The 21,054-nt window shown below is 37.0% G+C and overlaps 2 protein-coding genes across 2 annotated transcripts in view; one reads left to right on the forward strand and one right to left on the reverse strand.

Annotated features, from left to right (window-relative positions):
* The first annotated feature begins 4,469 nt into the window (after positions 1–4,469).
* Positions 4,470–11,786, forward strand: LOC119582873 (transmembrane protein 263-like). Its single transcript, XM_037931373.1, has 3 exons — positions 4,470–4,833; positions 7,160–7,310; positions 7,480–11,786. Exons 1-3 carry the CDS (start codon positions 4,792–4,794, stop codon positions 7,683–7,685), a joined length of 399 nt encoding a protein of 132 aa, XP_037787301.1. The 5' UTR covers positions 4,470–4,791; the 3' UTR covers positions 7,686–11,786.
* Positions 11,787–16,232: 4,446 nt separating this feature from the next.
* LOC119582874 (condensin-2 complex subunit H2-like) overlaps positions 16,233–21,054 on the reverse strand; it is a 17,659-nt gene continuing 12,837 nt past the window's right edge. The window contains 10 exon segments of the mRNA XM_037931374.1: positions 16,233–16,544; positions 16,971–17,113; positions 18,056–18,169; positions 18,334–18,453; positions 18,605–18,780; positions 18,936–19,005; positions 19,007–19,147; positions 19,532–19,675; positions 20,248–20,416; positions 20,695–20,881. Of these exon segments, the coding sequence (XP_037787302.1) occupies positions 16,379–16,544; positions 16,971–17,113; positions 18,056–18,169; positions 18,334–18,453; positions 18,605–18,780; positions 18,936–19,005; positions 19,007–19,147; positions 19,532–19,675; positions 20,248–20,416; positions 20,695–20,881 (1,430 nt within the window). The 3' untranslated portion in view covers positions 16,233–16,378.

The raw sequence follows: 21,054 nt of genomic DNA on the forward strand, positions 1-21,054 counted from the left end.
TTAGTTTGATGATGCAGAATTTTGTGAAAGAATGAATTAGGAATGGACTGAACTCTAGTTCTGAATGCTGGCGAGACGGTTACAGTGGACTTCACAGTAGCAAGAGCAGGATAAACTTTTTTTTTCCATATACTTTTTATTTAGTAATTGTTATTTCATCAGCTGTTGATGATTCTAAGAAATAGCAAGATCTTTTTTTTATATTTTTCAAGAGACCAACATATAGGCTTTCCCATTTTATCAGGTCCATGAGATAGATACTCATCTTCATGTTCATAGAACTGTGAATCCTTTAGATATAAATCAGTAGAGTTGTCCATTGTACAGGCCATTGTAACCATATTTGTCCATCGTACTACAACGATATTTTTCATTAGCCTGAGGTGTAATCATCTACAAGGAAGGAAATGATATTTAGATAGGCTTATATATATAACTGGTAGTTCCTGTATTCTGCTCTTGAGAACTGTGAAGTCCAGATTTATTTTTACCGAGTGAGATTTTATATACAAGTTCTGTTATAAGTAACATGTCTTGCACTGAAGATCACAAACTGTTCTCAGCAAAGATGTTCTTTTTGGAGGTAAGGGCAATAGGGTTTAATGCACAGTGGTGGTAAGTTTTATTGCAATGTAAAAGGATATTATTGCAGTATGTAAATCCTAAAAAGACTGGTGTAAAGACATTAGATATATATATCATGTTCAGTATTCATCACTAGTTGGGAAGAAGTCAGCGCAGCAGTAAATAAAACAAGACACTAACCAAAAAAAATGTGATAAAATTTAAAACTACTTTTACTTTACTAGATGTATGAACTTACCATGAATACTTTTAATAGTTTACAGGAATTTCATTCTATTTTACCTGCAATCCAACAGTTAATAAAGAATTGACATTTTACTTGTATAATATATTCTTTTGAGGCAACAAGACATTAAAACATCCTCTCTGTCCCGAGACTTGTTAATGTTGTGTTCAGTTTTGTATACCTTTTTGCATTGAAATGATCTTGCAACAAAATCAGCCATTGTTTTAGTAGATTGATATCTTAGGAATGTGCTAAAGGATAAACTTTATATTCAGAAGGATAGGGACAGATTTTGCAATACCTGCTCAATTCTTAGTATTCTTAAAATGTTAAAAGCTGTTAAAAGTTTGTCAAATAATTCAAAACAAAACGTGCAGGTTTGTTACTCAACATCTGGTAGCCCTTTTCTTGTTTTTACTGTGATTTTAAAGTTCCAACATAAGCATCTTCGATGAGAAGTTTGAAGTGCCCAGGCATTCAACTGTAAAACATGTATTTGTATGAGAATTAGAGATATTGTACTGTATATATTATCTGTTGAAACAATAAAGGAAGCCTAAAGTTAAATTTTGTTTGAATTGTGTCCTTTTCTGGAACCATCTTGGTTACTAATCATAAAATATAAATGAAAATAGTGGGTGTGTCGCTCATCTGCCCCCCCCCCCTCTCTCTCTCCTCTTCTTTTCCCACTCATTTCTTTCATTTCCATTCTTTTTCCTCTTTCCTTTTCCCTTTGCCTTCCGTTTGCCTTCCAGATACGCTATTCGGTAATAGGTTCTTGCGAAGAAAAAGAAACAATAAATGGCTTGACCATTTGTGTTACAGGACTACGGTTACAAAAAAATCAGACTGGGGAAACAGCGCATGAATGGTGGCTCCCCCCCCCCTCCCCCAGTCCCTTGCTCGTTGTCGTGGCTTGGGGGGGGGGGGTCTGGGGGATCACCCCTGCCTTGGATCTCGGCCCTCGCCTCTTACTAATTTTGCATCGTCTTCTCTTTTCCTTTTCTTCGGCCTCTTGTTCTGTCCACTCACCCTAATTGCCATTTTCGCCACAATACTCTTTATCATAATGCTCCCTACTCCCTTAATTCTTTCCCCTTCTAACAACTTTTGCCTTATAGTATGCCCCCATCAACTCCCCCTTTCACCACCATACAACCCTCTAAGTACTGTTTAACTTTACCCTAATAATTAACATTTTTTCGCTACTATACTTTCCCATATGACCTTAAATGTCATATAGCAATTCCTTGTCTTGGTCCTCACACTATCGCTATCTTTTGAATAATGTTGATGCGGCAGAACATTTCAATAAATAAATAATGTTATGTGTCTGAGCACATCCCAGGCTGGCAGATATTCATGTCATGGCGATGGGACTCGGGTCTCGTAGCGTAGATAATCTCAGTTTCCTCCCTTTACGTAGGTCGTCTCGAAAGACGCCATATCAGCGGGCATGATTTTTGCACCGTTACCTTTTCTATCGCATCGTGACTTTTATCCCACTGTTGCTACCAGCTATAAGAGCCTCCGTTTATTTACCCTAAGGAGACGGCGTAGATTACATGCTTTTTTGCATCTAATTGCCCTTTTTATTAAAGGGAATTCACACATCTCTCTTCTCTCACTCTATCCACACTCTTTCTCCCCTCCCATCACTCTCCTCTCATTCCTTCTCTCTTCCCTCCCTCTCTCCACTCTCTTCTTGTCTCTGTCCAGTCTCGCTCTCAAGCCAAGCTCTCTCTTTATCCAATCTCTCTCTCTCCCCTTTGAAACTTCTCTCTCTCGTTTCTCTTTCTTTCCAATCTTTCTCTATGTCCGGTCTCTCTCTCTCTCCCCTTTCAATCTCCTCTCTCTCTCCAATCTTTCTCTCTGTCCAGTCTCTCGTCGCTCTCACACCCTCCCCACTTTCTCTTTCTCTAATCTCCCCTCTCTCCAATCTCTCTCTCTCTCTCTCTCTCTCTCTCTTCCTCTGTCCTCTCTCTCTCTCTCCTCTCCTCTCTCGTCTCCTCTCTCTCTTCTCCTCTCTCTCCTTCTCTCCTTCTCTCTCTCTCTCTCATCTCTCTCCTCTCTCTCTCTCCTCTCTCTCTGTCCTCTCCTCTCCCCTTTCCCTCTCTCTCTCTCTCTCCTCACTCTTCTCCCCCTCTCTCTCTCTCTCTCTCTCCCTCCCTCTCTCCTCTCCGTCCCTCCCTCTCTCTCTTTCTCTTCCTCTGTCCTCTCTCTCTCTGTCCTCTCCCTCTCTCCTCTCCCCCCCTCTCTCTGTGTGGTTATGTATTTATATACGTATGTATGTGTGTGGGAGAACGAGAGAGAGAGAGAGAGGAGGGGGTAAGAGGAAGAGAAAGCTGAGAAGAGAAGAGAAAAAAATATGGGAAAGAAGAGAAAACAAAAAAAGATGAAAAATACGAGAGGAGGGAAGAGAGAGAGAGAGAGGGGGGGGGGGGACAGGAAAAGAAAAAAGAAAAAGAAAGAAAGAAAAAGAGATTGATGAACATAGAGAGGGCGAGGGGGGTACGAGGGGAGGAGAAAAAGAAAAAAAAATGACAAGGGTCAGAGAGAGCGAGAGAGAAAGTGCAGTTTTAAGTGACCCACTAAAAGATATACAGCAGTGCAGCTCAAGGCACTTCCAATATATCTTAGCCTCTGTTGATTAAAAACAAAATAGAAAAAAAGAAAGAAAGAAAAAAACGATAAATTTCTCCCGAAGTTTGTAAGTTGTTATTTTTTTTTTGCTTTGTTTTGTTTAGATATCATTACTTTTAGTCTTTTGTGAGATGTATTTGAGTTTTGAATAAGTCGTAGAGAGAACATACACACTTGGTTCGTGTCATGAAATGGTCATTCACCTTAGGTCGTGAAATGTTAAAAATAAAACCGTGGATTGAAACTGAAACGTTTCATTTTTCAAATGTTTCACTTTTGTTGACCCTTTATGTTTATTAGATTATCAAGCTGTAGTCATTAGGGAAGATAAAAGTAATTACAAAGGATTTATATATATATATATATATATATATATATATATATATATATATATATATATATATATATATATTCTTTTTTTACTGAATGGATCAACCATCATTCAGTCGCTGAAGAGATGTATATATTCTTTTAACTATAATAAGAGTGGGTAACATGTAAACTCTCACGTTCTGAGAGTAAAAGGCAACTAATGTGAGTGGAAGACCAGACAATGATTAGATAAATTGATTTTTATTTTCTTTTTTTGTTGTTGAAAACTCTCCGTTGGTGACGAGTTGGTGTGTGTGTGTGGAGAGTTAAATTATAATACGTGTAGATAAATTTATTTAGATGTAGATGATTTATATGTGATATCTATACTAAATTGATACGGAAAATGTGACTGTTCCTTGAATAATATAAGCAAAAGAGGGTTAATTTACATATTTTACATTCCTTATCCAGAAGCCTCGGACAAGGACGCATTGAATAGGATCTAATTTCATACTAAATAATAAAAAACAAAACACAAAAAATATTGAACTGAATAATGATTATAATAATAATCCCCAAAATATATATAAAAAAAAAATGAAAAGTGCCAAAATCACATCGTTGGCATCCCCGTTTGTCTCGCGGGCGCTGATTGGTCCAGTGTGGAACCTCTCGACCAATGGGAAGCGAGCTTGGATCATCTGCCACGCGCAGCTGTGCAAAACAAACAAGAATCAGAGTCAAAGTCGTCAGTTACCTGTTGATTTCCATCTTTTCCCCCCTTATTCCCGCGCCCGCACTCGCTGACGCACGACCTGCCATCGGAAATACGGGGAGAGAGAGAGGCTGCCACACGTGCGCAGCGGGAGAGACAAGGAACCTGGAGGTAAAGGAGGGGAAAATCGCCGAAGAGTGCGAGGCGACGGCGACCGTCAGCTGGGGAGGGCAAGGTCTTCCTCTTCCTTCAAGTCAGCAAAAAGTCGAGCCAAATATCGGGTTAAAGCCCAACGCGGAAGGCCACGATGACCAGCTACATCAAGGGGATTTACAGCTACGTCAGACCGGTAATTATGAAGGGCGTGAGTGGGAATTTCAAAGCGTGATTGCAGGAAAAGGGCATTACAATGGGGGGTGGGTTTTAAATGGAGGACGTAAACGGGGCGAAAGGAGGTTTATTCATCAGCGTATTTTGCGTTTGAGGGAGTGACAGCTTGTTATGTGGTCCTGTCCGTGTGGAAACGTAGTGGCTATTTGCTCTCAGAGTGTGTGAGTTTGTTGAAAGTACTGACTGGTGTGTTTAATTATGATGTCTGGTCGTGAATTTTGTTTAATTGCTTGTCGTTGGGAAGCCATATTTATTGTTGTGATTGCTGTCCAGCTGTGCAGAATTGCAAAAATGTTCTTGAGGGGTTGTAGTTTGACTGGCAGTTTGTATTCTGTAGCTTTTACATTCTGATATATTCTCTGGAATATAGGACTTAAATATGCTAATTTTCTCTTTGTAGGAGGTATACTGGCATAGACTATGCAAATGTTTTATGAATTTGATGTCTTGCATTTTATATCAGGATTTTTAAGTTGGATGAAATTAGTTTTAGGGTTTAGAAGGGTCAAATCTTGTCCTTGACTTTTTGAAAAGGATGAATGGTTATCCTTCTCAGCCATTCGCCAGCTATGTTCAGAATTTTATTAAAATCATGCTCTCAGCATGTTCATTGACAACTTATTGCATGAAATTGAATATTTTTCCCTTCTCTTGGATCAAAAAATACACACTTCAGCATCTAGAAGAGGGAGATTATTAATTAGCATAATGCATATTATTTAGAGGTGACGAAGGTATGGCCTCATTATGTGTTTGGCATTGTGAGGTAGATTTTAGAAAAAGAGGGAGTATAACTGTTAATGAGGTTGTAAAGTGACCTCGTGTGCAGTGATAGTATTAAACTGACCTTCATCGAAAAGGTCATGGGTTCAGGATTTGAAAGTGAGCTTTATGGTCCTTTTTTTATATGGCTTAGGTTGGGATTTATTTCTCTTCCATAGGCTTATGTAATGTGCTGATATAACTGTTGATTGTAATAATAGAGGATATTTGGGGGTGTGATGTCATTAAATGGAGAACAAGATCAAATATATATTATTTAATTGAATATCCAAACTCACAAGCATGTATAATTTAGGCTGTGTATTTCATCATTATAACAAGTGCATTATACAATTTTTTTGTTCCTAATGTATTTATTATACTGACTTCCTTGTGGTATGTTTATGAAACATGTGGAAACCATGAGCACATGTGTGGTGCAAGTGTTGGACCAAAACATTTGCTCATTTGTTACACACTAAAGTGAATTAGACAGCTGTGAGGGTCCACTGTGGACACTTGCTTTGGAGTTTCTAATGTAAATTGATACTATATTTAAATTGTTGGTAGGAGAAGTGTCCACCCAAACAAGATGGAAATTGTGCTACATTAGTTACCTTTTAGTGTGAGTGTTTTTCGAGTGAGATACCTTTGACTTGTGATGTGTGGTTATATTTTTATGGTATGGATGTGTATTTAGGATGACTTGGTGAGAATGACAAGGTTTGTGTTTGTCATATTGTTTTTAGTCATTGCTTCAGTTGTTTTATTTGAAGGAGGCTTTAAATAGTTCCTTTACTGTTCCTTATGCCTAACAGTTAAGGTACATTTATTTAGTTATTTATATTAACACTGGCTACTATTTTCATGCCTGAATAACATTAACTTGAGCAAAAGAAGAAAACATAATTATAGATGAAAAATATGTATATGAAAATGAAAATTTTCAGTTTCATGCAGTAGTGAAGATGTAATGTCATAATATTGACTAAATATATTTTATTGTGAAAAGATTTATCATTCATACCATTTTCAACACTTGTCATGCTGAAATTTGTTCAGGTAAGACATGACAAGAACAAGTGTGTTTGCTCACCTCTGTTTAAGTTTTTGATTTCTTCAAGAAACATTTTATCAAGAAATTTTAATGTATGCTCTACAGAAGTTGTCTTGACTAAAATTGTATATATATATATATATTTTTAAAATACTGTCTGTTGAGGTGATTGTGTGCAAAAGAGTATTATACTGATAAAGAAAAAGTATCTAGCACAAAGACCTTTTAGTAAATGGAAAATGGAAGTACAGTATCTATTTGAGAAATGGAAATGTTAAATTAATTTTGTTTTGATTCATACTAGATGTCCTTAGATGGTGTTGAAAAAGGGTCTAGTTGGCTTCAAACTATAGTGGATTTATGGTACCATTGTTGTTCCCATTGTGGTGGTGTTTCAGCCTGCAGCAATATCATCATCTCATAGGTTATAGTGTGCCCAAGATGGTAGTCTTTTGTGCAATTCCAGGGTAGTGAAACTGCAGTGCCAGCTACATCCAGCCCAGCCACAAGCCCCACGCAGAGTCCACCCCAAACACCCTCGGAGGCTAAGCCAGAGCAGCAGCCAGGCTATCTGAAATGGGCTGTGTCTGGAGTGGCATCAGGCATCTATAACGTAGGTGAGTATGAGAGTCTTAGTGGCTCTGTCTTGCCTCTTCTTCCTCTACCCCTTCTTCCTCTGCCGTCCTCTCTCCTCCTCTCTTTTCAGATTCAAGTAGGCTTGTTTGCTTCTTATTTTCTTCGTAGTTCAATCCATGTTTCTAGCCTTGCCTTATTTCCCCCTCACAGGCTCCAACACCCTGGGAGCAGGCGTCACGAGTGTGAAGTGGGTGGCTGGCACGACCTACAACGTGGGGGCAGGTGTGGTGGGGACAGCTGGTACCGTTGTAGGAACGGTAGCGGGCACGGCAGGCTCTGTGGCCAGTACAGTGGGTTCGGGAGCTTCTGCAATCGTCTCCAAGGTCGCCACGAAGAAAAAGGAACATTCAGACTAAGGGATGGTATAGTGGTATAATTTTTTATTTTTATAGTTTTGGTCCTCTTTTTTTATATATAGATATATAACCACTTATTTTACTGTAGCTGTTTGGTAATTGAAGTCACTTATGAGAGAAACATCCAAGTGGTTCGAAAAAAAATTGGCAGCTTTTTTTTCTTGTGCTCTCTTTTGTGTGTGTTTATAATACTGTATTGTAAATAAATGTGAAAAGAAAAAAAAAATAATGGATTGAAAATAACAAATCGAGATAGGTGCTACTGTATAGTAAAAAAAAATGGTATAATTATAGAAATTGGTGAAATAGATTCCCTCTCAAAAGAGAGAACAAGAGGGAGAAGAACAGATTAGCAATATGTAGGGGATATGATATTATGGTTTTATCGAGGAAACCTTTTATGTTGAAATTGTCGAAGGTTCACTTTGAAGTACAGTAGTATTGGATGCTAAATAAAGCTTTCCAGAATGAGTATGTTCACAGTTGCAAAAACAAACAACTGAAAAACTCAAAGCAAAGTTTGGGCATTGAGGTAGCTGTTCATTCTTTCAACTGTCTGTCTGTCAAGAGAAGATTCATATCTATTATTATCAAAGCAGAATGCTCTTTGAGAGTTATGAAAGCTTACACAAGCTGAATTCTTTTTCCCAGGGAAGTTTTTAATGGATAGGTTTTGTTTGAGCGTATGTAATCATGGGATTATAGCTTTACATAAAGAGATTAACGGTAGGAGGATTCCTTGTTGTCTTATGAGAGTAAAGGAATTGTCTGTTTAGTACTCAATGATCTTAGTGTTGTGAATAGAGATGGTGGGAAACAAAGGCAAGTTTGTTTAGGCCGAGAACTTGAGTCATAAAGAGGGTGATAATCCATGCTTGGATATTCTTATTCTTATTCTTATCCCCCCCCCCCCCAAGACCTGCTTCAGCTATGATTTGTCAGACTCAGGATTAAAGGGAAAAGAGTTTGGTTCCCAGTAAGCAAAGTGCTTCCATAGACTTGGTAACCTACTGTGTCTGTCAAAAATGTAACTTTAGGTATTGAGACAATCGCAAGTGTTTGGCTTTGTACTACATGGTATGTAGATGTACTTTAGGCATTAAAGCAATACATTATTTTTTGGTAGACCTTTTTACCTGTTGAGAGCAGAAGGGATTTCAGGAAGTAATATCCTGGTTATTGCTTTTTTATGCATAGTTGATACAGCAATTTTTGCAAGAATGACCATGAAATGAAGTAGTAATAGATTATTTTTGTGAATGGAGTCATGGAGATATTTTAGATTTTAGCAAATTCAGTAGGGAAAAAAAAGGACAAAAAAAAAAAAAAAAAATTGTAAAACAGATGCAATAAATGGTAGTTGGTTTTGATGTGAGGAAAATCTTTCTAATGATGATGGTATTTTTGCATATATTTTGCAGAAATTTTCTTTTTATCAGTTATTCCTGTCAGACTGGACTTTGAACTTACCAGAACCATTTGTTATGCTTAGAAAATAAATATAATAGATAAGTTTTTACAGGATCTTCATAGAATTATTCATGTGCATGCTATTAGGTTTAAGGAAAGACATTGCAAGGAAAATGTTCACCATAAAAGAGTAAACTTACAGATTTCTTGTGCTGCAGACAAGGAAAATGTGAGCTCACATGATGAAAATGGCTTTTGCCCTCTCTTGTAAATCTGATCTCATGTCTGATCACACTTTTGACAAGGACTTTTAGGATTATTATTATTATTTTTTTATATATATAACCTAGTTCCTTAACCCCATCCCAACGGGTCACATGTACAGGCGTCATAACATACCGCTTGGTCTGCGGGGTACGGCTGTATGTGCGGCGATGCGCCAGAGTGTGTGGAGGAGGAAGTTCTGCTACATATAGTGGACTCCTGTGCCCAGCGTCAGGACGTTGCCAGAAATCACCAGAGTTTACAACGCTCATAGATTTCTGACACCCATTGGTGTTGGGTTAGAGCTCGTTTATTTTTTCCCCTCTCTGTTTCTTGTATGTAGTTCCTTGTTTTTCAATGTACAGTTCCTCATTTATCTCATTATAATTTGCTTATATTTGTTTATATTTTTTTTCTGAGTTCAGTTTCAGTACACAGTTCCTCATATTATAAACCAGATGTATGCTGTACTCTGACTTTAATGATTCTGTTCTAGGTAGTCTGTTTGAATTTGAGTTTGAATTTAGTTAATGCAAATGCTATGTGGGTGGGCAAGAGAGAGGGTTTGACTAAAACTGATTTGTATAAAGTATAATTATAAATTTTGAGAATCTCCAGGGAACAAATTACTGTGCCATACAAATGTAAGTCATTTTTATTTTTTTACATTCTCTATCTAGTTATTTTTATACCAGTGTCATACATTTATATTGATATGTATGTGATGCATCATAGAAAAAAAAGAAAACAGAAAATGTGTTCAATTTGAGTGCTTGTTTGATGTTCATACCACCATTAGTAAACAGCTTGATGGTAAAGTCAAGAATTTTGATTATAATGAGTCCATTTTGGTGTTTAGATGAAGTAAATTTTAGATTTAAGAGTGAAAATATACTTGGTATGTTAAGCCAGGGTGTTATTAAATTACATGAAATTACATGATGGTTGATGATTTGCCATTATTGGTAGTTAAATCCAGAGATTTACCATATGTGATATTATTAATGTCTTAGTAAGGTGCTTTGGTTGCAGTACCCTTAGTACAAACAATCTCTAATCAGCTCTAGTGCAATATTTTAATAAAACTGATATCTACCGGAAATAGATTTTTATATGACAATAGTTTAGGTGTCAGTGAGGAGAAGTTCAAAAAATGCAAAACATTAAATAATAATAACAAAAGTGTAAAGTTTTTAATGTCTCTTGGTTAATTGAAGTGAAATGATTGATTAGATTTTAAAATTGGGTTATTAGTTTCTTGTGTACATTGCTAATTAATGGTGATACTGGACACTTCTCTGATACGAGAACTGCAACTCTGGTTTTCCTCCAAGAAATGCAGTATTAGTGTGTTATAAGAGGCCAGTGAAATTATGATAAATACCATAAAAGATGACCACTTGATAAAACAATCTGATAAAGTATATAGTTGCAGCTCAGGTTTACTTCTTGATAGTATGGTGAGCACAGTAGAGTCCATTCATAAAGCATCAGGAAATGGAGGGAGTGCTTATGGAATTTAAGTCATTCAGGAGTATTATGGAAACTTTGTACATGCAGTTTTAAAGCCTATTTTGTGAATCAAAATATCATTCTAGTGAATGTATGGAGATGGTTACCTGCAGAGTTGGGAAGTACTGTTGGTAATGTTAGGACCTGTTCACCTGTTCACACAACTGAGCAATGCCAGATGGACACTTTCTTGATACCCAGTGTTAGGGCAAAATTGACACCCAAACCAAGGAAGGTTGAGATAAGGCTGTCTTGTAGTTTGATCATTTGCTGCCAGGTATGGATAGACAACCCAGCCAGACACCAGCATTCCTGTGTATATGACACAGAGCTTTGCCCCTAAAAGGACAAAGTCCACTGGACATTATTCAGTTGTGTGAACAGAGCCTAACATGTTAAAAGTTTCTTCCAATTTGAAAATTATACAACGAATAGTACTAATTACTGCAGCCACTAGGAAAAAGGCTCCAAAACAACCAACTTTATCTTTCATGGTGTTTGTTGAAAAACATTAGTACCATTGTAAAGTATTGCCAGTACTTTTTTAGCAATACTTGTTGTGTTGCCATTATTTTAGGAATCAGTATAACTGGAAGTACCACTAGTAGATTTGGAGTTGTTTACCTCGGGGTTGCAGTGATCAACTTTTGATGTGTAATCATATGTGGAAGATAATTTTCAAGTCTAAAATTAATGGTAATTTCCATCTCTGTTTACCTGTGTAATAGAATAGGATTTTTGCATTGCATATGGTAAGAAGTAAGGTTACAGGTGAACATTCATGCCCTAGAATAAGTATAGACCATATTAAGGAAATGATAGTTAAGTAGTAAATAAGATTGTTGCTCATGATAGTTTCTATATATTCTGATAAATAAAAAAAAGATGTCAAGTCCATAAATGTGAGGCAGAAAAGATTTTTTTATTTTCCTACACATTCTTAACCCATTCGCCCCGGAATTTTTCGCTCGTCGCTCAGCGCCGCTCACGGTAATAGTTGCCAGCCGCGTGGGCCGCCGCAACGGGATTTTTTCTGGAGCGGCGCGGCGGCGCAAAGACCATCATATAATTTTTGCAGGAATCTATCCATAGATTTATTATGAAAGTTGGGTTTTATATAAGGGCAATGTGTAGAAACTGTACTTTTCTCATAGTTTTTTCTAGGCATCTATTCGCCTTTGTATTGAGGAGATATACTGAATCGCTTCCAAGTTCTCTATACTATCAGATGACATCAACACTTTGATGCTAAAAGTTAGTGTTGTTTTTGCACGAGATGTAAAAGTATGGACTTAGCCGTTTTTTTGTGTTTTTTTTTCAAACTTTCAAATGAAGCAGAGCAGCAAGCCAAATATCATTTTGATACTCAGAAGTAGTGCATTGTCCATATAAGAGATCACACCATGTTTTTTATCATTTCATTCAACAGAAAAGGAAGAAAAGCAAAAGTGAATGTAGCTTCACTTTGATGTTCAAAAATAGCTTTGTATTGATATGTGATGTCACACTGTGTAAGTTTAGTTTTTTTTCTTTAGTACAAGACTTGTAAGAGAGAATATACCTTCATACCTTCCATGGCTGCGATCGTTCTGCTGGAATGAGCCTTTGACTGACCTTTTATTCACATGACTAACCAATCAGATCATGCCATGTGACCTGATGCACCAATCAAAGCAATTACTAGTTTCCAGCCAGTCAGGTCAAGGTAGATCATAATCATGCAATCTAGTGTGAACAAATCACATGATTACAAGTCATAAATAATTACGACAATTACATATGTCATAAATTACATACGTCACATATTTATCAACCAGTCAAATAAGACTAGTAACAGAGCCAAGTATTAGGTTGAAAAAAATAATAAACTGTCAGTCTATGGTCAGTCATCAAGGCAAAAATACGTGCCAAACGTTACGGGGCCCATAGATGCCATGGCAAGATTACATGCCAAACGTGTTGGCGTCCATTGAGAGCATGGCAAGAATAGATGCCAAACGGGGCGAATGGGTTAAAGAAGTCAGATATGTAGACAACAAGGCCCGCAGTGTATGTGAAGGTACACTGTGGGCAAATGCAGTGGGCACATAAGTGGAGTCAGTGGCATATCAAAAAACCTGTGGCTCTTGTTGAGGTAAAATGCCTTAACTACACCCAGTATGCTCTGTGGATGCATTGTCACACCTGCTTGGAAATTGATCGTTCTGGAAGAACACCTTGCTTCTGATATCATAATATAATTGTGCTCATATGGGGGCTACCATTCATGTGGATAAGGCCCAAGTTACAGTATTGGGAAAATAATAAGTGATTCTTCACTACTGCGTGAACAATAAAAGCTAAAAATGACCGCTAATAATTAAGTGTGCACAATTTAGACCTCATAAACTCTTCCCATTTCTCTGTGTATTTCTGAGTTGCTTGAATGTGACAAACTGGTATGTGTGCAAAGAAAAATTATAAAATATTTCCACAAAATCTCAAGAGGAACTGCCTTGCATGGAAAAATAGAATTGATGAAATTGTCGTAGAAAGTTCCTCCTGTTCTTTATTATTTTCCATTGGGTATACTAAAGCAGTTTCTGTAGATAATTTTTTAAGGGTTCAGTGGTACACCCAGCAAAGTGGTTATGGGCATAATGGTCTGTGGCAATTGGCAGGATGGTATACACTTTTCCTTAAGTTGGCGGGAAAACCTTATTTTTTACCATTGCTATGAATATCGATGGTGTTGTTTTTATTGTAGACATTAACTACTGTTATGTTATAAACATTAGTAACAGCAAAATAAGATAAAGTAAAATATTTTCGTAAATCAAGGAAAAGGATAAACAGATGAGACAGGCAGTACTCGTAATTGGCTCATTGGTGACTTAATACAAGTGTAGCCATCTATGTGTAAAAACAATTAATGAAGTAAACCCACAGCGGGCATGGCATGTACATACATGCCATGCCCGTAGGCACTGGGTTAAATGTGGAACAGCATTTGGGTGTTAAATTCTTGTATATAGTGTCTAAATTTTTAATTACTATGTTACGAATATTGAAATACTCATCTCTGATATTTATTTTTCTCTCAACCCTATGATGGTCACAAACAGCACTGTAATATGACTGACCCCATGCTGTGGGCTTATAAGGAGGGAGCTTGTGTTTTTCCATGAGTAGCAACATTATTTGTTTAGTGTTATTAAATACAGTCACTTAAAGTGAAGGGAAACCTTCACTTTTCTATAAGTTTTGTTTATAAAATACGGCTGTGAGGTATTAGGTACCTATATTGTGTGTGAAGTACCAAACAAGGCAGGTGCAAGCAGGGGAAACTGCCAATGCATGATGACAACCCACATTACTGGTCACTAGCCAATTTTTAATTTTGCAGTCAGTGGATACAGTTTTCAATCCTATGGAGTTCTTAGCCTGGGCATCAAGCATAATTTTATTTTTTTCTATAATTTTAGTTTATGATATTCATTCAGGGTAAAACAAACCACTGTAAGAAATAGGTAAATATCTGTATTAAACAAATATTATATAAATATTGGCAGTTCAGGTACAAGACTTGGTTCATATAATACAATTTATACCTTGGGTTGATTCCATAACCACACTACATACCACAATAAATCAATAAAAACGAAATAAAAGATTACACCATAAAACCTCGTCTCCAATATTCTAGCTACACTTTCCATAAACATTTTTCTTGGTTATGTTCTGAATTTTTTATAAATTTCAATGTTCTTTCTGCTTATGAAAAGCAACATTCTAGCTCTTTATAAACTTGACATGGAATGAAACAAAAAATGCATCATTAACTTCTTTTTTTGTACTGGGAAGTAAATATTAGCACATATATTACCAAAAGAATGAAATACTCTGAAACTTGATATATAAATAAATATTGGAGTAACATTGAAATACGTCCAAAATAAGGGTAGATAAAATATTAATCTGAATAAACTTTGGAAGAGTATCTTTACATTAAAAAAAGTGAAGAAATATAGCATACAATGAAAATATAATTTTGCATGTAAATGCACACATGATTACTGCTTTTGGATAAAGCATTTTGTGTTTATTTTCTATGACTTGTATTTTCTTTTTGGGCTTCACTGAAGACCCTGAAATATAACAACACTAAAAAAATAGAATTCAAACTATTTTACTATTTTTGCTTTACAATCACAATTTGAGTATGATTTGCTGTACTGCTAAAAAGAATCAGGTAGAATGTGTATGCTGCATAAATTCTTCATTCATATGTATGTAAATCTTAGTTGCCAATATCTCAAGACAGTTCTTCTATCTATGTACAGGTATGCCTTGATCACACTATAGAGAGAAGTACAAAAGAAAACCTTGAATCTATTACTATTGACATGAACATTTATTTACTTATATGCATAGTATAGAATTTTAATACCAGATTTACAATAGAATTTTATGTGAGGCCCCATAACACCTAAAGTATAATTTCAAGCCAGATTAATTACGCACTGAAATACCAGATAGATAATAAAAGGTAACTATAATGATAGTAAAAAAAAAAAAAATAAATAAAAAAATAAAAAACAAACTATAACTAATGTAAAAACAAGAAATTCATCTTTACCCAGGGGTAAAAAATAAAAATAGAAGAGGAAAACTGAGATTACATTTACAAAAAAAAAAAAAAAAAAAAATGATGGGGTTTTTTTTTATTGAGATAAACCTTTGCATTGGAGGGGAAAAAAAAAAAAAAAAAAAAAAAAAAAAAAAAAAAAAAAAAAAAATATACGAGACTCGAAATATCTAAGTTTTCTTAATTTAGCAATTTAGAGGGGGGGAAAGGGAGGGGGGGGTGGCATGTAAGTCATTTAGAGGGGGAGGGGGGGGTGAGAATGAAGAAAGTACTGAAATACATCTGGTATAATGCCAGCTGATGTCTACGGGTTATTGCATTAATCACAAACAAATTCTAAGACTGTGATTACATATTAGTGACAAGGCAATATTTATATGGCTAATGAAAACCATATGTTCCTGAAAAATTTATATTCCTTTAAGATTTTTTTTTTCTATCCCTCAAAATATTTTTTTGTACACTAAATTGTACAGCTTTGTTAACCAACTTATTCTGTAAGTCTTGAGCAATCAAAACCAGTTTATTATTGTTATCCTTTAACTTCAAAATAAACTTTTGATATCTAAAAGCAAAAAGCATGTAACTCTGGAATACTTATTGTCTTACTCATTGCAGATATAAAACATTTATATATTCAACCCTGTTAAAAATTCAGCTGTTATACACAAGAAAAAGAAAGAACGAAAGAGACCAAGTACAAGAGAAAACAAAGTGGAATAAAAAACACTAGCTACATATGTGCATTTATTATTAAGAAAATATGAAAAATAATGATTATTACAAGACTCTCAAATAAGGCACTGTACTTCACTATGTAATTATACTGGAGAGAAATGAGGTTTAGTCTGAGAGGAAGAAAAGTGACTCGTCATTCTGGTCATCTCTTCGTTTTCACTTTACCCTTCTTTGACTGTTTAGATCTGATCTGGAAGTTGTCACCTAAAGTTTTCTGAGTTATGTCAGCACAGATGGGAGAAGGGTCACCAGGGTACACATCAAGGCCATCCTCTGTTGCTGATTTGCCTTTGGTTCGTCCCTTTCGCCTGAGTAGAGTAAATAACCACAATTATTTTACAAAAATCAAAACCATAAAGTCATATTGATAAAGTATTCTATCTGGTTTCAAAATTTAATTCAAATGAAATGATCAAAAGGAATTTCCTTGTAAGCCTTGCATATGTTCTGACTAAAATATATATATATAGAGAGAGAATTATGTACTAGTATATAGTGTTTTGATATAAACTTCTGTTTTAACTGGGAAATGTGATGCTGGGTGACACCTACTTTGACATTTAGTCCTTGGTACTTACAAAACAGTTCTTACATAATTCAACAATATTAATCAAAGACAGGAAAATAAGAATAAGAAGGAGAAGAAGAAAGAAAGAAAAAAGAAAAAGAAGAGGGGGGGGGGGCGCTATCAAATAATTAAATTGATTAATAACAATGATAAGATATTGCCCTACCTGGAAGGGGAGGCTTGAGAAGGGGCCGCATATTCCTCCAGCTCCTCATGATGCCTCACTCGAGACAGGAGAGTCAGGTGCAGACAGTCCATGGCAAAGTCTCCTGGCTCCTCTTCACTCAGCTCGATGTTATAGGTATTCGCCTGTGGAAAAAAGTGTGCGTGAAATATTTTAAAATCTCTAAAATGAGACTTACAGAGCTGAAGTACAAGTTTTATCTACTTCAACACCTGATTTCCTAGCTGCCAATATGGGAAAAAGACCATATGATTTTCTAAGAGCACATGTGAAATATCCAAATTCAACAATGCTCAGTATGCAAACAATTAGGCAAAATGTTAAGAGTAACAATAATGAATGTTTAATGTAAAGAGAGGAGGAGGAGGAGGAGGAGGAGGAGGAGGAGGAGGAGGAGGAGGAGGAGGAGGAGAGAGAGGAAGAGAGGAAGAGAAGAGAAGAAGAGAGGAAGAGAAAAAGAGAGAGAAGAGAAGGAGAAGAAGAAGGAGAGAGAAGAAGAGGAGGAGAAGGAGGAGAAGTAGTAGAAGTAGAGGAGGATAAGAGGAAGAAGAAAGGAGGAGAGAAGAAGAAGGAGGAAGAGAAGGGGGAAAAAGAAGAGGAGAGAAGAAGAGAAGAAGAAGAGAAAGAAGGAGGAGGAGAAGAGGAGGAGAGAGAGAGGAGGAAGAAGGAGGGAAGAGGAGGAGAGAAAAGGAGGAGGAGAAGAAGGAGGAGGAGGAGAAGAAGAGGAGGGAGGGGAAGAAGAGGAGGAGGAGAGGAGAGGAGAGGAGGGGAGAAGAGAAGGAGAAGAAGGAGGAGGAGAAGAAGAAGAAAGAGGAGGAGGAGGAGAAGAAAAGAAGAGGAGGGAGAAGAGAAGAAGGAGGAGGAGAAGGAAAGAAGAAGTAGGAGAAGAGGAAGAAGGAGGAGAAGAGGAAGAAGAAGGAGGAGAAGAAGGAGGAGGAGAAGGAGGAGAAGGAGGAGGAGAAGAAGAAGGAGGAGGAGAAGAAGAAGGAGGAGGAGAAGAAGAAGGAGAAGAAGAAGAAGAAGGAGGAGGAGAAGAACTAGAAGAAAGAAATGCAACCACTACTTACCAGCATCAAACATGAAAGAAACAGGCGAGACACTTCCTTTGAGTCATGATTCTGGGCAATCTGACTAAACGGCACTGTTTGCTTCCGTCCATTTTCTGGGAAATAACTTAGCACCTGTAAAAATTAAAAAACTGCATAAAAAGAATGAAAAAATTGAAGTGATATACATCATATACAGTATCATGCACTCAATCAAATAAATGCTAGTCTTTATTTTTTTTCATTCAGATATGTGCACAGTGCTAATAAATGTTTGAATGGATATTTAAGAAACAAACCTGTGATCCATAGCTATGTATGTCAAACGTTCTTCTTCCTTCTTCTTCATTTAATTTAGGTGTGATATTTTCTCTCCATTTGTTAACTCTTCTTGCAAGTTCTGAGGAATTCACTTGACCCTAAAAAAGGAAGAGTCAATACCTGCTTACCTCATAGAACAAGTGCACAAACTCATAAATATGGTATGAACAGATAAAAATCTTTATCTACAACTTAAACCTGAGTTAAATATGAGTCAGGTTTCTAGCATTACATTTCCCCACAACATACCTGGGCAGTAGTGATGTAATCAGCAACCCATTTTTGCACAAGAGCTTCATAGTCGCTCCCTGGCTCATCAAACTGACTCTCGTTCAATCTCTTATTTCCACTACCACCTTCAACATCTCTCGTGCCATCATGGGGTTCAGGGAGGAACATGGGAGGTGCAGGAAGATCTTCAAAATCTAAGAACAGGTAAAAGTAAAATTAGTTATTAAGACTGACACATACATTCATATTGATCATTCATCCACTCACTCTCACACTCAAGCATACACCCACCTACCCACTCTCACCCACCACACCCACACTCTCTACCTAAATCCTCTTTAACTCTCACCTAAATCAGCTACTCCATCACAGTCGACAGGGTCATCCAGCTCTTTCTCTATTCTCTGCTTCTCCTGGGTTTTCCTCCAACACCTTCTGGGCTGCCTCTTCTGGGTCAGTTGCAATGCCATCCTTCAGCAGCTCCTTCACTCTCTTCTTCTTGCTCAACTCTAGCCTTTTTGCAGCCTCTGACTCCGCCTCCTCCTGCAGCTCCAGAGGTACCTGGGAAGGAGCCACACCATTGTGAATGACTACTGTTGTTGATGTTGCTTTAGGGAATGATCCATGTAGATCTTTTTGTTCCTACTGATTGAGGTGCTGGTACCAAAGCATTTTGTGTTTTGGAAAAAGTTAAGAAATGTTTGAAATATAATAAATGTCTTTTTGGAATGGAAAAAATAATTTTTGTTAATGTTAATACACAGACAATAAGGTATGAGAGATTGATGGTACTAATCAGAAAAAAACAAAAACAAAAAGGGGAAAAAAGGAGGAAAATAGAATTGAGGATACACTAAGAGGGGAAGGAAGGGGAAAGGAGGGGGGGGAGAGAGAGGGATGGATGGATGGAGGGAGAGAGGATGACAAGTGTTATGCACTCCATACCTTCCTGTTTTTGCTGGATGTATCCACTATGCCATTTGTGACAAAGGTCTCAATGGATGGAAGACTCTTCTCCACCTTCTTCTCATCATCTTCTGTGTTCTCCTTATTCTCTTTGTTCTTTGCCTTCTTTGGCCGAGATCGGGACTGTAGGGGAAAAATGTATTTGATAAAAAGGGTGAGAGGAACTTCTATGTGCACTCTGCCTAAGTAATAATGAATATGTAAGTATAATCCCCTTGTAGATGGGTCCTGATACTATTATAATTTGGGTTTCTGTGGACAAGATTTTAGAGTCTAAGTGGGAAAGGCTGCCAGAAGGGCTTACTGGCTAGTATCAAATACTGAAGATATTATAACAAGTATGCACAAACACACTGCTCACCACTACTCCCTAACTTTGCTTTCAATAGCCACAACCAACCATATTCAACTAAACCCACATAATATTGATTAATGATAAATAAATGCATTTTGGGCTGCCTTACTATTTACATATCAAAGCATGTTTTCTCTACAAGATGGCAGTTGCTGAAAATATGCCTGTCTGTGGGTGTTGTTTCAAATCCCTCTAGCCTGTCTGAGGGGATAAAATCTCAAAGGACCTAATATTAATAAACAAACTAATTTTAGATAGGATGGAAAACATACAAAGCATCACCTAAAGCTTGCAAGCTCCTGCAACTGCAAAATCTAACAAGCAATAAAATGACACATACTGGGGCAGTCCGGTGACAGGTGCACGGCAGGGGCTTCCGCAGGCGCCCTGCTCTTATAGGCCGCTTGGCAGGGGTCACTGCATGGGGATCTTGTGGCTTCCAGGTGTCTGTTAATTTCAACTTCGCGATAACTTCCTTCTCCTGCCCTCCTCGCCGTCTTAGCCCGTACCTGGGAATGAAATGCAATGATAATAAGGATTATAACACAGACATTCCTTCCAGCATTCTATGATCAGTGGAATATATTCTGCTAAGGAATACCATGTATCTTATGATTAACACATTTATACAATATACAAACATTATAGTTTCACATTAGCAAGGTGACAGCAATCTTTACATTCTTCAGAAAATGTGTCACTAAAAACATCAAGAGGAGGAAAAGCAAAATAGGGACCTGGATATGAAGAAGAAAATAATCAAGGAAACAAAGAAGCAAAAGCCCACCTTCCATTGGGGAGGTCAATGACTGTCAAATTGTTGTTGATGTTGTTCTCCTGATCTTTACTCTTGTCCTTCTTCTCTTCTCCCTCTTTCTCCACCTCCATGGGCTGCTCTTCCTCCTGTATAGCTGGTCCCAAGTCATTGTCCAAGTCCACTGCCCCGTCATCTGCATCAATGCCATCACCATCATCTGAGGATTGAAAGATCAAGACATGATACATGATACAAAAAGAAATGAAGATTGAAAAGAAGAATAAGAATGATTGGAAATTTGTAAAGGAAATACAGACATGTAAATATTAAAAACTTTGGTGTTTATGACTATCCTCTTCTCATCATGTACCTCCTACATTTCTAAACAAA

Source organism: Penaeus monodon, chromosome 16 (genome assembly GCF_015228065.2).
Source record: "Penaeus monodon isolate SGIC_2016 chromosome 16, NSTDA_Pmon_1, whole genome shotgun sequence".
NCBI classification, from domain to species: domain Eukaryota; kingdom Metazoa; phylum Arthropoda; class Malacostraca; order Decapoda; family Penaeidae; genus Penaeus; species Penaeus monodon.

Bases quoted from the DNA above. Each gene is read 5' to 3' on its own strand.
- LOC119582873 (XM_037931373.1), top strand. From the start codon at position 4,792: ATGACCAGCTACATCAAGGGGATTTACAGCTACGTCAGACCG. The intron at 4,834-7,159 runs GTAATTATGAAG...GTGCAATTCCAG, and splicing joins TTTACAGCTACGTCAGACCG to GGTAGTGAAACTGCAGTGCC. The intron at 7,311-7,479 runs GTGAGTATGAGA...TCCCCCTCACAG, and splicing joins ATCAGGCATCTATAACGTAG to GCTCCAACACCCTGGGAGCA.